This window comes from Cuculus canorus, chromosome 5 (genome assembly GCF_017976375.1).
Source record: "Cuculus canorus isolate bCucCan1 chromosome 5, bCucCan1.pri, whole genome shotgun sequence".
NCBI lineage: Eukaryota > Metazoa > Chordata > Aves > Cuculiformes > Cuculidae > Cuculus > Cuculus canorus.
Genome location: NC_071405.1, coordinates 19574563 through 19590514, shown reverse-complemented (window position 1 = coordinate 19590514; position 15952 = coordinate 19574563). Strand labels below are relative to the sequence as shown.

Genomic DNA, 15952 nt, shown 5'->3' with positions numbered 1-15952 from the left:
GCTGAAACAGTAATGTCTCCCCTTTATAAGGTTACCAGAGACAAACCACATTGTTCTAGGATGACAAAGTTTGGTTCTCTGTGGGCTGTGAGGCAGGCAGTTGAATTGTCCATATGTTAGACACTTGAAACTGGTGTTAATATGCTTTACCAAAGCATGCTGCTGTGCTTTAAACTCTAGATGTAAAACTAAATCCATCTAGAAAAACAGAGCTGCCCTGGAATAAGGGTGATGGCAGCTATTTCATTCCACCCCTTGCTTAGAATTTTTTTTGAGGAAATCTAGTGATAAAGGTAAGAGGGATGTGTTTACTAGCTTTTGTTTCCAGCTACTAGATCATGTTGAGCAAGATGTTAGAAGGAAAATGTCACTCAACATACATATTTTTTCATACCTTTTAATTAAAGAATGTTTACATAATACCTGACCACTGTCTGAAACTAATATCACACAAGCTCCATGCTGTGTCAGCAACTCTTTGGACTCTTGAGGGCTGGCTGCATCCAAAAACACTTTGATACGATGTGTCTATGGTTAATTTCTGCCTTGTGCCCAAAGTTTTGGATTGCAGCTTGAGCTGCTTACTTTTTAATTTTTTTTTTTTTTTTTTTGAGATCTGTAGAAGCATCTAAAACACACAAACACTTTTTTTAAGTTTTGTTTAAGGCTACATTCATTCTTTGGTACAATGAATGGAAGCAGCAAGAGTGAGTTTGACATACGGCTCCTGTTTTATCCTTTCAACACATGCTGCTGCAATTAATGTGTATCTCGTTCTCCTGGAAAACTGTCAGAGACTGGGTCAGAAAGTTTACTTCTTTGACTCATAATGACACTACATTGCCAAAGCTTTCTGAAAAGAGTTTAATGCTTAGTTTGTTTTCAAGGAAAAAGTGCAACAGGCTGGGAAAAAATAGTATGTTGTCTTCATGCCCACAGTGAGAGACTTCACCAGCACAACTTTAATTGCAGATTGGTAAAGGTGACGAGACGTAAAATAACAAATCTGTAAGGTGTGCCGACGGTAAGCCTCATTCTGTCATCTATGTTAAGATTTGCACTTCTGTAATAGAGTTAAGACCAATTCTTATTTTCCTTATTTAACTGCCCCCTTGGGGGGCCGGGGAACCATTTGACATGATGACACTGAACAGGCTTTTCTGTTGTTTCAAGAATTAAGAAACTGTAAACCACTGTGTCAGCAATACCTCATCCTAGGTACGCTGTGCTTTGCTGTGTATGGTCAGATGATCAGAAATGTTTAAAAAAAAAAAAAATGAGGGGACGATACTGATATCTCCATGTGCAGAGAAGAGTAGAAGAGTAGCTTCAGATTATTTTTTTTTACCATTTTCAAAAGAACAAAAAAAACCCTCCTTTTAAAAAAAAAACAAAAAAACAAACCCAAACTAATAAAAAGTGATCACAATTTAAATGTAATGTGTTTTGACTTAGCTTTAAGATTTTGTGGTTATTCTTTTCAGCAGAATTGCTAGCGGGTGGCTTTCAGTGGCAATCCCAGATACTTAGCACCTTTGAGTTTCTAGATTCAAGTGTGTTCCATCCCTCCTCTCATTAGCAAATCCTTATAGATCAGTTATCCCTTTGCAGAATATCTCCTTGAAAGATATGTTGTTGAGAAGCATTAGTGTTTTCCAAAAACTTTATAATGGAAGTGCAATCAACCCCAAAATCATACTGAATAAAATTTATTTCTTCCCTCTCCCGCCTTCCCCAGCTTCCTAGTCACAAGTTCAAATCTCTCTCTCTTCTAAAAGATGTAGTTCTCTGATGGACCACAAATGAGATGAATTGAAAACATCTCCATATGTTAGACCCTTTATATTAACTTAGCAAGCTACTGTTCCAGTTGTAAGTCACTTAGTTTGCTGAGAAGCAAGAGGTCCTTCTCTTACTAACCAAACAGAATCCATCCAGGATACCCAATGTAGATTGTGTGCTTCTGAGTGCGAAGTGTCAGCTATAAAAGACGATTTGTTTGTCTTGAACATTTGGTAGAAAGATGATCGTGCCTAGGACTAAGTGGAATTTTTTTTAATTTCCTCCTCTAGCACACCAAGGATCAGCTTTTGATCTTGTGCACAAATGTGCTTTCCCCATATTACCCCATACTTGGCACAATTTTTGTAATGAAGGAAAAAGTTTACCCATGCGTCACCATCTTTGCTCTGGGTATGTGAGAATTAATAAGTTTTGCTGCAGCTGGTTTGTATGTTTAATTATCTTGTAATATAAATCTGTCTTGTATCAAGAGATAATATGCAGACAATCTCCAGACACGGATAAATAACCTGAAAGAATAAACATTCTCTTAGAGTTGCAAGAATTTATTGATATGCTTAATTGTCTTGTAAGATGTAGTTGTCTTAGGTCAAGAGATAACCTGAAGGGAGTCTCCAGACATAGTTGGATAACCTAAAAAAATAAACATTCTTTGGGGACTTACACGGTTGTCTAAAACTAGTATATATACCTACTGCTCTTGTAAGACGGTGTGCCTTTTTTAGAAGGGCATCTGATGCAGGGCTGAATTGTAAGACAAAGGTATTATTGCCTTTGCTTTGTAGACTTGACTGTCCTTTTCAATATTTTACCAGTGCATAAGTGTTTCACACAGATGTAATGTCCATCATCACTGTGGAGTTCAAGGCTAGACAATATAATGGCTAAAACAGAACTATCCAGCCAACAGTGAAATTGACGTTTTTGCTAAACCTGGTGAAGCCACCCTGAGCAGTCAGTGGTAGAAACCTTAGGGAGAAAGATAACAGACAAACTTAGTATGGTTCATGCCTGGCTGGCAAATGAAAGAGAATGCTGGCAGTTAACAGCATTACTTTTATAGTTAAGTATTTATGTAGCTTATGCCTACTGAGGCTATCCAGATTATCGGTGTTGCTACTGCACTATACATAAACATATACATTATTCCAGTCTAACAAATTGCTAAATGAAGAAAAATCCCCTGACATCAGCTGGGATGCTGGGGAAAAGCAAGGTGAACAGACTTCAGCAAGCGGCTTACGCTCTCCCCAAGCAGCAGCTGAATTGCCACGAATTAGATGGAACATTAATCTGACTTAATAGGCATTTCTCGTGAGATCTCAATTTTGTTCACAACAATATTCTGTAGAGACAGTCGGGTTTTGCAGTGCTGCACCACAACTTGATACTGGTGCCTGAGAAAGTGTGGCAGGGCTATGCATGCAGGTCTTAACTTCTGGAAAGACACTGCTGAACAAACTAAGGCGCACAATCCCAGACTGAGCTACTGCCGCTATTGAGTGCGTATGTGTACTCTTTCAATTATTCAGTAAGCCACTCTGAAAAACAGGGGGCGAAGAGGGGGGCGGTCTGGGGAAGGAAACTGTAGCCACTCCAGCCATTTCACTCTCTCTGAGATATTATCCCCACAGTTCTTGCATCAGACCATGAGTTATGGCTTCAGAAGGGGCAGACTCTCTTCAGTCCTGTTGGCTGTGCTCCACAAAAACTCCAGCAAAAAGTTAGAGTTTGACAGCTAAGAATGATAAAACTCTGTAAGCTATGCTATTTCTTGGCTGGTGCTCCAGCAGTACGCACAATGAACGCTGGCTTCATCAGCTTGCCTGCTGTAAACTGGTCATGTCTCTACATGAAGTCTGCACTGTAGAAATGAAGGATTTAGAAGAATGGAAGGGGAAGGTCTCCTGTACCCATTAACAAACTCCTTCCTGTCAAAACATAACAAACAAGAGTTCCTGAACTTGGGCTAGTTAATTGGCAGGACTTCAGGCTTAAGGTAACAAAACAAATGCAGCATTTAGCAACTTATTCCACAGCTGGGAGATCCTACTGCCATGATTTGTGGCGAATTGCTAAAAGCAGCAATGTCGTCAATCGGGTGAGCGCCCTCACAGAAGATATCGGTTCTTAAAGTGCCGCCTCCCCTATAAGCTGTTACCAGTCTAGGCGGTAGCACAGACCCCAGAAGCCCTCCGAGGCCTGTGGCCTACAGCAGTGGCCCCTCGGCCCACGGGGCCTCGTCCGACCGAGTGAGGGAAGGCACCGGCGTGCCCCAGGTCAGGCAGAGCCACCTCTGCCCTGAAGCACACCACTACGCTTTCCAACGGAGCTGAGGTACGTCGAAACCCCGCGGGCGCCGTGACGTCACGCGCGAGAAGGGGCGGCGCTTCCGCCTTGGCAGGCCCGGCCGCCGCCGGGAGCCCGGGCGCGCGGCCTCCCCGAGCCACTTCCGCCTCGGTAGGTGTCATGGCGGCGGGGCGGGCCGCTCACGTGATGGCGTCGAAGTCTCGCGATACCTCACCGCCCGCCCCCCCCCCTCCGCCCCCCCGCCCGCGTCCCCCTCTCGCCCTGGCCGCTCGCGCAGCTGCTCGGCTCTCGCTATATAAAGGGGCGAAGCGGGCAGAGCGGGCGGCTGGCGGCGGCGGCTGCAGCCCCAGGGCCGGCGAGCGAAGCCGGGCCAGGCCGCGGGGCTGCCCGTGAGCCGGGGCGGGACGCGCGGGATCGGGGGGAAACGCAGCCGGGCAGGTTTATTGTTTTAGGGGCGACTCTTCCCCCCTCACTTTCTTCCCCCCCCGCGGTCGGGGGCGTCCCGGGGGGCTCGGGACATGGCGAGCTCGACTAACACAAACCCCGTGGTAAGGACCGGGTCGGGGGGCGAGGGCGGCCCCGGGGGGCGGCAGGGCCCGCCGCCCCCTCCCCGCGCTCCTCGGGCCGCCCGGCGCCCTCCCCCCGGCCCCGGCGGGAAGGGGCGGCGGGGCCGGGCCGGGGCGGGGGCGGCGGAGCTCGGGGGGGAGGCGAGGGACTCGGGCAGCGAGCCCCGCCGCCGGGGCAGCGGCGCCCGAGCCGGCGGGGGAGCCCGCCCGGGGCTCGCCGGAGCCATTTTATGTCGCTTTATAAGAAGGAGACGATGGTGGAAAAGCACTTCTGGCAGCCCGGCCGGGGCGAAAGCCTCAACTTCCCTCCGGCAAGCGGGGCGGTATTTATTTAAAAAAATAGAGGTGGGTGGGGAAAAAACCCAAACCCCGAATGCCGCCGTCCCCGCCGTTCCTTTCTGGCGCTTTCCGCGGCGGGCGGCTCGCTGCTGCGCTCGTACTCACGGAGGTTTGGCACAAGCAGTCACACGAAGCGGCTCCGCTGCCCGGCGACCCTCGCCCCGAGGCGATGCCGGCGTCCCGGGCGGGCTCGGCCCCTTGTTTGTGGCGCCGGGATCCATCATGGCTTCCCTGCCTCCCCGCTCCTAGTGTTCCTCCTCCCCGCGGCTGCCCTGTTTATATAGAGCTATTGCCGCTCTCTAATATAGACTCTGCTAGGATGGGAAGGTGCTTTCCAGCCCCACGTCACCGCCTCTCCATTTAAACACCACATCAGCCTTTAAATAGGGAGCGAGCGGCGGAGCGCGGGCTGGGAGGTGCGTGCGGCGGAGCCTGGCATCCGGGCGCCGCGTCCCTCGCAGCCGAACGGGCTGCACCGGCTTTCCCTTCGCTGCTCTCCGCCGCCACCGGCCTGCGGAGCGGCGGGGATTATTCCCAGCTCCGGCGGGGAGGCTGCTGGATGCTGCACGCCGGCTTTCCTTTGCTTTTAGGCATTGCACAAACGCGGTTTTCATCCCCTCCTCCGTTTGAAACTCTTTGCCTTTTTCTTTCTTTTTTATCTCCTCGCCCCAGCACACGTTTCCGTGCCTCCAGTAAGCTCTTGGAAGTACTTTTTCTGCTGCGTGGGGAAAGTAGAGTTTAAACAGTTCGTACCCAGTATGTCAGGGAGAGACGTGATACTTATTTCATGGCGGATTGCCAAGGTCTGACTACAGCTGCTGCCCTAAAAGTAATGCTAGTGTTAAAGTTTTGTCTGTGGGTCACCGGCGGCAGATATTGTTTGACGATTTCTGTGTATTTCTGGTGGCTTAAGCTGACAGGTGTACAAGTAAGTATTTATACACATAGATATATGTGTACAAATGAGTATTTGTACAGCTGTCAGCCTAAGCCACCAGACTAATAAAGTTATTGCAGTCTAGGCAAAGCAATTTTTTTTTTTAACTGTTAGTATTTGGTTTAATTACAATATATGATATACTGCAAAACAGTATACTAAAGCAAATGCAAAGCATTCTCATTTGCCTTTCCAAATCTGAAATTTTACAAACCTGCATGTGAGTTGGGGTAATGCAATGGCAAGGTAGTATCATCGCTTGGGTATTTTGTCAGGTTTTGTATCAGAAAATTTTAGCTAGGTGGTTGGCCATTACGTGCAGAGCAGTTACTCAGTAGGATGCATATTGAATGTGTGTGATCTGAATCCGTTAGCTGGCCTGTTCATAAACTTCTGGCTTTATTTTTTGATTGCAAGAAGAGGTTCTGTTTCTTTATAGCAAATTAGAGGGTTTGCGTCTCTCTTTTCCGACCATATTAGTACTAAGTAGCAAATATATATATGTAGAATAATTTCTAGAGTACCTGCAAGTATCTTGGATTTAACAGTTTACTGAGACTTGCTTTCTCTTGGCTTTGTTTCAATACTGGCATAACTTCTGTAAAGTTCTCTTGGAAAGTGTCTCTGTTTGAACGTTGTGCTTGGAATAGCAAAACCCAAGCTTAAAATAACTATGCTTTAGGCTAATTTTCAATCAAGTAGTAAAACTTTGCAGTAGTGCATGGTCAACTTACTCAACTTCAGGTCTCATTCAGTAGCAAGGATTGCGATGCTTACCCTATGGGTACCAACATTTTTAGATACAGCTACCAGGTGATAACTTTAGGAAGCAGAGACTGAGTGTGGTGTGTCAATTGTGTCACATCAGCATGTGGTCACATCTGAATTGCAAGAAATCTGTCCTTCCTAACAAGGGGCAAATAAGACGTTAACAGTTATTTATGGTATAAGATTTTGTAGGTGACAAAGGTAGTCCATTTGTAAAAGTATATAACAACATAAAAACACTCAAATTTCAATGCTTATGATGTAGATTAAATGTATTACTACTTTTTACACACACCTTTGATGTAATTGTGAGTAGTTACCTTTACTAGTTACTTTACTGTACGCTGCTCTGTCTGTCATGTAGCTACGTCCAGCAGTAACTACACAGACAGGAGAAGGATTAGCAGCTTTTCAGAGAACTGTAGAAGCAGCCAGGAACAAATGGCTGTCAATGCACAAAGTGTGCCGCCATATATCTCTCCATAATGTTTTGGTTATTGGAAACCCAAATTGCTGAAATCCCAAGTGTTGTGGTAATAATTACAAAGAGATGCAGTTTTTGTACCCTTGAAACTGAAGGAATGTAGGAAGTGTAAGCCGCTAAAGGCATGTGGCATTTCTTAAAATAGCTTGCTGGTTGCTCCTCGGATTTGTAGTGCGTGTGTAGCAGTCTCACCATACTCCAAGTTTTCTTTACAAGGTGCGCGGAGAAAGTGAAGTGTAATAGTTTCTTTATGTTCACAGAGGGGGAAGTACTGGATTTCAAATCTTCTCTGTGTGTTTGTGGTTATATCTAATAAATCAGGAATTTTAATTGTTGTCTTTAATCTATAGTAAGTGTTTGGAGTAGTGTTTATTGAAGAGTGATTTGAGTATTTTGCTCTTAAAAGAGTTTGAAGTTTACTGCAATGTACTCTTTATGAGGAGGCCCTTTAATGTAAACCAGATGAAAGCATGGTTATTTTAATAGCGATCTTTAAAGTTTCTATGATAGTCTCCCTGCTTTCACTGAATGCGGAAATTTACTGGAAACCTTAACTCACCTGGCTGTCCCATCTTTAGACTTTTTCAATAGTTGTATTCCTATGTTTATTTTTTGAGTAACCAACATTTAGTGCATATCTAAACAGTGCGTTTCTTTTTAACGTCCAGGACTTAAGGCTGTTCTGTAATTTTACTTGCTGGATTTGACTCTGCAGAGGTAGGAAAAGAACGTTCTTTGATATTCTTCAAAATTCCACTATGGATGGCTCTTGAAGGCATTGCTGCTTCCTCTGTGGAAGGCCTAGCGTCCACATGGGGTGGATGTTCAGTAGGAGTGTACACAAGAGAATGTTTTCAACTAGACAGGACTTTTTCGAGTATTGTATAAATATGTATAGGTTAAATCAGACAGATGCTGTTTCCTTACAAGTGTGCAGATACTTTTTTCTTTATTCCCTTCTTTCTAATCATACAGCTGTGAGTGTATTGTGATGCTGTGTGGCTTATTCTGACCCATCGTTAGAACCAGTGCACTGTGTGGCTCATGCAGAGAGGTACATGCATGCAGAAACTGCTTGTGGGTTCATTAACCTGCATTGTACTAGGCTTACTGTGCCCCTGTCATAGTGTTGTCTTTGGGGGTCTTAGCCGCTTGCCTGGGCTGTTGGAAGTTGTGCAGGAGGGTGCTGTGTCAATGACAGGTTGAACACCTGTGCTCTTAAACTGCCTTTCTGCTCTCATGCTAAACTAGTGCTGGACAGTAGAAACTGGTATCCTGTTCTTTGTATTTGTTTTTTCCCTTACTACACAGGGAGAAAAAGGAAACATTCCCAAACAGACTGTTGGGCTGTAGGGTCAATTTGCTGTATATGAATGTTTGGGTTTTGTTTTTTTTTCCTAGGGCTTTATAAACTGAGGAATCTTTGTAAATAACTTTACAAAAATGCCTGACTGTGGAGATAGGAGGTAGTGGTAACTGTTGGTGGAAACTACAGGGCCTTCATGTGTAAAATTTATTTTATTGTAAAAGTGGACCTAATAGATGATTTGAGGAGAGGAAGACTTAAAGAGAAAATGCAGTCTCCCTCCTACAGGAGTTTTGATTGTAATTTCAGACATACTGGTTAGTTCCCTTGACTTAAGTGAAGTAACTCGCATGCCTGAGTTTAAACATATTTATTTGCAGAATGTGGTTTTGGCATTGAGAAACGGATGCTTTTAATACAATAAGGAACAATATACAGAATAGGTTAAGTAGCATTTCTGTGCTAGTAGAATCGTATAAGCTTTATGCAATTTGTTTAACTATAGAAATGATAGAACTTAATGTTATTAAGTAGAATGCCTTTTTGCATCTGTTATGAATTAAATCTTAGGTGGAAAAATAATCCTGTTAATGATGGCTTGGTGTTTCTAAGTTATTTGCTACGCAAATTTAAAATACTAGTGCTCAAGAGCAGTTTGGCTTTGAAAGTCTGTTTCAAATGTCACTATAAGCACAGTTAATGCTCTCCTTGAGGCCTGGATACATGAGCATGTAGTGTTCTTTTGAAAAAAAAAACAAAAAAAACTGCAAATAGTCTGGTATGTTTTGTTTTTTCTGGGCAAGTTAAGTTTTAGACATAGATGCTGTAAATGTAGTTTTCAAGGATGGCAAACGACTCTTATTACCTCAGGCCTTGATATTTTTTTTTGAGAGAAGTAATACAAAGATGATATTTTGACATTTCATATACTTGATTTACAGCAGCATGTTTTAAAGCTGGAAAGGGGCACACTGATGAAATGTAAAAAGAATTAAAAATGGGATGCTGATAGCACGCCATTTGCCAAAGTATTTTTATGTGGTGGGGTTTTGTTAGGTTTTTGTGTGCCCTCTCCTCCCCCCTTTTTTTTGTTGTTGTTTGGTGGTTGGTTTTGTGCAAAAAAATCACTTGAGTATGCTCCAACACAGAGTTTGTTTTGAAACAGTAAGGATGTACTGGACTAAGTAGCCATCAGACTGCTTAGTTCTTAGTTCCAGGCTTCCGAATAGGTTCTTTTCTCCCCTGTAGTATCAGTGCATTTCTTTAAGGTTTATGGCATTTGTTTTTTGGTTTGGATTTTTTTGTTTGTTTGTTTCTTCTTTCTTTAATATTTAAAAGCAAAGATACTCAATTTCTTTTTGTGCTTATTGGCCACTCATCTTTTGTTTGGACTAGTGAATTATTGTGTGTTGCTGCTGTCCCTCTATTATTCCACAGCATGGGCATAACAATTCCATAACACGTGTGAGATATGATCTTTAGCATATGTATAACAAGTTCAACACTTGTGGCATGCATTAGGCAGTGCATATGCATTAAATAAATGTTTCAAATACATGCAGTAGATTTGTGTAGTTCCAGTGCTGCCGAAACTATGTGTGCTTGGTACAAGTTGCCTGTGTATTGGAGGCATGGCACTCTTCTGGTACTAAGCCCATTGCACAGTAGAGAGTGGTTGTTTTGCTTGTACATAACATACCTGATGTGTGTGGCATCATGTGGGATTTATTGCTTATGGAAGTTATGGGATGGGGTAGAGGAAGATGGCTTACAGAAAATTATAGCTACTTTCAGATCAGTTTAAAAATGATCTATCCCGAGCTTAAGGAACAGACTTGATCAGCAAAGGATATATTGTTGATTTAGAGCTTGTAGTGGTCCTTTGCAATTAGGTAGCACAGATACTGAAAACCAACCAAAATATTGTTTAGGTACACACGTATGTAGAAAGGTCTCCGTGCTATTTAAAAGGTACAGCAGACGTGTAGTACAATTATCCTGTGGTACTGTGAATTTAATTTTGTGCTTTAATTGATAAGGTTAAGTATTTCTATTCTCTTGTAAACATTGTACCTGCATTTTAAATTTCACAAAACGGTAGGGCTTGAAAGGGACCTCTTGAGGTCATGTTGCAACCTCCCTGCACAAGCAGGACCACCTAGAGCCAGTTGCCCAGGTCCATGTCCAGACAGCTTTTGAGTATCTCCAAAGATGAAGACTCCACAGCTTCTTTTGACAACCTAAAGTGAATTGATAATTCATTTTATCATTGACAGTTTAGGCATGAAATCGGTATAATATAATAATTATGTATACATAAGTATTGAAAACAGAAGTCTGTCTAGCCTAATATCTTGTTTTCAATAGTTTCTGTAAACATGTGTGAGGAAGAACAAGGCATTCACATGAATGCTTCCAGTATTCTGAGCCTTCACTGTTCTGCAGCTCAAGGTCATTCCAAGCCATATTTGGTTCCTGTTGAAGTAGCAAGCACTAATAAGTTTCTTTTCTCTGTACTCATCTAATATCCTTTTGAACTTTCAACATTTTTGACATAAATATTTTGCACACATGCAAATATATTTGTATAGTCAGTAAGGATGTTGTCAAGCAGGAAAATTTAGTGAGTTCTTTTCTCTGTTTTTAATTACACTCCTTTTCTCTGTTTTTAATTACACTCCTTGTGGCTTGAAAACTCTTATGTCACAATTATGTCACAAAAGATAGTGAACAGACCCTTCTCTTTTCACCTCATTTGAGCTGTTCTTGCTGATTTATATCTCCTTGGATATTCTAGATATTTTAGACACTCTAAACATACGGGGTATTCTGTAATGTAGTTCTCAGAGGGTTTTTTTTTTTGGGGGGGAAATATTACTTCTAACTTTGATGTGATAAATGTCTTTCTGTCTTTCAAAACAACATTCACTAGTTCCTTTTTCTTGTTTTTGTTTTGTTTTGTTTTGTTTTTTTAAAAAGCCTAAATTGTACAGGTCTGTAATTGAAGATGTCATCAATGATGTCAGAGAAGTTTTTCTGGATGAAGGAGTAGATGAACAAGTTCTTATGGAACTCAAAACAGTAAGTTGCAACTGAAAAGTTTTTTGTAATAGACCAGTACAGCAATTGGTTTTCAGATCTGCTTATTGTTGTACACGGTACAAATACTAATGTTTAGTTAGCTAAGCACTGTATTAATCTGCATAGCTGTAGCCCCATATTATTTGAATTACCATGCTGTATAGAGATCTTCTCACCTTGTTTACTTTCCCTAATCTGGCATGTCAAATGTGACATAAACTAGCAGCAGACATCCCAATTCAGTGTTATTTCAGTCCCCAAAATGTCATAACTTTAAAAAAGGAAGGGGGAGAATGTATTTGTTTTGGAGCAGACAGCGCTTTAAGGTTTCTCTGCAGGAGAAATAAAGCATCTTTTCTGCTGGATGTTTTTGTCTTTCTGAAGAAGAGGAGTTGCATTGTCGGGTACGTTGTCAGATTTTTGCATGTATGGTTTGTGATTTGCAGGAGTATTGTTTTTTGGCAGTGGTATGTAATAAATTGCACTGTGTGCATCACACTTTCCAGAAGTTCTCAAATTCAGAATTGTTTACATACAGTAGGCTTGAACTGTTACCAGGGGTCCAAAAGAAAGGCAGGATGTTGACCTGAGATCAAATGGATCTCCTATGGCTTTCTTTAAATTCTTCCTGAGTAAAACAAGCCCTTCAAAAGGGAGGAGAAAAGGAAAAAAAAAAAAAGACTTCAGAAAGTGGGGCATCCCACGCTCTCATTATTTTTAAAGTATTAAAAGATGTGTGGAGTGAGAAAGGAATCTTGAGTTTGGCTAGACAGAAACAGGTTAAGACTTTTTTTTTTTTTTTTTTTTTTTTTTTTTTCCCTATAAAACTGTGTCTTGGCTTGGTGGAAATGGAGTGGAGTGCTGTAAGAAAAGCACCTTGGTGTTGTGTCACAGGTGTGTTCTGCAAATGATGTCGGAAAGGTTTGAATTAGGAAAGAGACAAGAAGGGAAAGGATGTATTAAAGATGAAAACTTAGAGAGTCCCAAGCAGGATTTGAAATCAGAAGTCTTGGGTCTTTTTGAATTGGATATGTTACAGAATACTTGCATTGCTGTCTTTTTGCAAGAGCTGCTTTTTTTGCACGTGGCTTTTCTTGGTAGACTTGTCAGCTGACATCAAGAAATAAAATACTGGAGAAGCCAAATTTGATATTGTGGTAGAAACTGTGTAAATGCTTTTTCAGAGGCGTTATCTTAGGTACACTGGTAGCTTCTGTTGAAGTGTTACGAGGCAGTAGTCTTCAAGCAATTTTATTGAGGAGTTCTGAGAAGAAATGGCTCAAGAAAAACTATAATGAATTATTTTTGTGACTAAAGAGGTGAGAAGAAAAGAAGGTGGAGAAGTGAAAATTGGAAGGCAAATTTAAAGTTACCAGTTTATCTCTGTTTATGCTTCTCCTAGGGCTGTTATGAATCTTCCGTGCTTGGAAAAAAGAATGAATGTTAAAGTTAAACTTGGCCTGACAATTCTTAAGGGATATTTAATTTCTTTTCTTAAAACATTACCTCTGTGGAGTTACCTCTTCAGTCTGTAGTTCTCTAAGGGCTTTTTGGCTAAGTAGACTGCACAAGATAAACAGTGAAAACAAATTTGATTTTGGAGTACTGTATATTGTTTCAAATCCTGTTGAATAAAAATTGCACACAGAGATTTCTCTTTCCTTTTCAAAAATAGCTGTGGGAGAACAAGCTGATGCAGTCCAAGGCTGTAGATGGCTTCCATTCAGAAGAGCAGCTTTTGTTGCATGTGCAACAGCAGCAACAGCAGCAGCAGCAGCAACAGCAGCATCACCACCACCACCATCACACACAACCTCAGCCGCAACAGACTGTGCAGCAGCAGTCTCAGCCACAGCAGGTCCTTATTCCAGCGTCTCAGCAAGGTCAGATTTACTGACTAATCTCTAATCTAGGTTAGAGATTTACTCTCTAATCTGACTCTGAAGTTAGACTAACTTAATATATTGTAAATGTAGGGCAGAATATTTATGTGATAGATGACTTTGTGTCTTCATGTTAAACTTTGTCTGTACTCGTCTCTATTTAATGGGTCAAGAGAGCTGTCTTGGCCAAAAGTATCTTCTCTTGGTCTACTACGTAACTTATGTTTTCAGAATACATGGCTTGCCGATTCTTGTCAAAAATCCATTCGCAGCTCTATAATTTCAAGCCAATATACATACACAGTTGACAATTTAGTCATGAGATAGTAATGTCATTAGGAGCAAACTAATTAAAGAGAAAAGTTATTGTCTAGCATAAGTGGATGCTAGGATGTGAAATATACACGTATACAACAGTCTGAATGTACATAGGAGAAGTTTTTTAATGGTAGAACAAGCTTCAAGTGAAAAGCACAATGGCTGGGTATTTTTGTGGTCTTAAAAGTTTGGACACTGTGTAAGTGTGAATGATCAAGGTATATTTTAGCTGGCCTTAACAATATTGTTGTTTTTAAGTATTCTTCATGAATAATTTAAGGAAAACATTTTCAGCAATTATACTGTGACTAGATAACTAAGATAAATACTACTGGATTTTACTGCATATATGCTGGGTAAACAAATATGCCTCCTTTAAAATACTGAAGTTGAGTTTTCGCAGTTTTATTAAGAGACCGTCTTAAAATATTTATCCATGGTAGTCAGTCGCAGACTTCAGTGTTTTTAGCAGATTTCAGGTGGGTTATTCAGCCTAGAGAAGGGAGGGCTCTGGGAGACCTTCCAGCAGCCTTCTTATACTTAGGCCTACAGGAAAGCTGGGGAGGGGTTCTTTATCAGGGAATGTAGTGGTAGGACAAGGAGTAATGGTTTTAAGCTGGAAGAGGGTGGATTTAGATTAGATATTAGGAAGAAGTTCTTTGCTGTGAGGATGGTGAGGTGCTGGAACAGGTTGCCTAGAGGAGCTGTAGATGTCACTTCCCTAAAGGTGTTTAAGGCCAGGCTAGATGAGGCTTTGAGCAACCTGATCTAGTGGAAGGCATCCCTGCCCATGGCAGAGGGGTTGGAACTGGATGATTTTTAAGGTACTTTCCAATGGAAACCATTCTGTGATTCTATGCTAATTCCTCCCTGTTGCAGAAGCACCCGCAAAACAGGCAACAAGCCACTAAAGCTAGTGAGGATTTACTTAACACTCCAGCAAACAAAAATAAACCACAGATATGTTGATTGCAAATAATTGCTACATGACTGCATTAAGAATTCCTAAGTTTCACAAATAGTCCTTCAGGAGGATGATCCAAAATGTGCACAATGACTAACCTGTAAGATGAGGGCTCTCCTTCCTGGGGAAGTTACCTTGGGCAGCATTGGGCAGTGTCCCGATCCAAGAGGAGGGACACTGGTGCTGCAGGTCCTCAACTCTGAGTAGTAACCAGCTCAAATTTGCTCTCCTGCAGGACCTCATTTTATACCATAGTCAAGTGTGATTGTAGTCATGATCTACTGACAACTGTATCTGCTCCAGCCAACAGTTGTCTATCTAGTGTCCCACTAATGGGCGACTGGGTGGGGAATGGGGATTTCAACAGTTAGAAAGCCCTGGTCTTTGTGTCTTTGGCCAGCCTGGCATTTCTCAGGTCCTTGTTAGGCCATGATCTTTGCCAGGTACTTAGTAGACCATAGTCTTTGTAAGGTGGTTCTCAGGGTGGTCCACCTTCCACAGTCTCCTGACCCTCCCCCCAAAATTCCCCAAATCAACTACCATGTATTCAAATGGAAGAGAAGAAGAGTAGGGGGACAGGAATTTGTTGCTGGGATGTTGGGGTTGTTTGTTTAGGTTTTTTTTTTTTTGGTTGGTTTGTTCTGTTTTTACTTCTTACAGGACTTTGTATTTTGGCTAGACATACTTCAGTTTCAGCTGCTGGGATAGAATTCATTTTGAGGTTAAGACTCCTAAATAGGCATGGCTTCAAATGATCTAGGTGTTTCAGCTTAAGTTACAGCCATCATAGCCTGAGTATTTTACTCACTAAACCTCTAGCAACTCCTTAGCTGAATAGCTGTGATTCTACTGACAACCTTTCTTCAACTAATATGGAGGTCTCTGTCCTCCCATTTATGTCTTTAGGCAGGATCTTATTCTACCCTTAGTAACGCACTTAAAACTGTGTGGAGGCTAAATTGAATTACGATATGAAAGCCCTTTAATCACAGACATAGTTTTGAAGAAGAATTGCTTGTCTGTTCCATGGAGGAGATGGTATATTAGTTACCTGCATGACCTGGTGCAGTCACAGAGAAGAGATCAGGACAATCAGCATGGTGATTTCTTCCGTCTTGTGTGTGGGCCTGGCACAAGATCGTAAGATTTCCTTGGGTTCTTTTGCCCTACTGGGTTCCATGCAAGTTGGAGAC

The 15952-nt window shown here is 42.0% G+C and overlaps 1 protein-coding gene and 1 long non-coding RNA gene across 3 annotated transcripts in view; one reads left to right on the top strand and one right to left on the bottom strand.

The window, feature by feature from the left end:
* The window catches only part of LOC128852254 (uncharacterized), a 20319-nt gene extending 14956 nt beyond the window's left edge, over window positions 1–5363 (bottom strand). Inside the window, exon 1 of the long non-coding RNA XR_008449983.1 lies at window positions 5124–5363. This is a non-coding gene — a long non-coding RNA (uncharacterized LOC128852254). The remainder of the gene's footprint in view (window positions 1–5123) is intronic.
* The window catches only part of GTF2A1 (general transcription factor IIA subunit 1), a 25543-nt gene continuing 13947 nt past the window's right edge, over window positions 4357–15952 (top strand). The window contains exons 1-3 of one of the 2 annotated variants that reach the window (XM_054067415.1): window positions 4357–4661; window positions 11493–11594; window positions 13270–13477. In XM_054067415.1, coding sequence (XP_053923390.1) covers window positions 4632–4661; window positions 11493–11594; window positions 13270–13477 — 340 coding nt within the window. In that variant the 5' untranslated portion in view covers window positions 4357–4631. Of the gene's footprint in view, window positions 4662–8198; window positions 8262–11492; window positions 11595–13269; window positions 13478–15952 lie in introns of those variants that run through there. The other variant, XM_054067416.1, reaches the window with a different exon arrangement.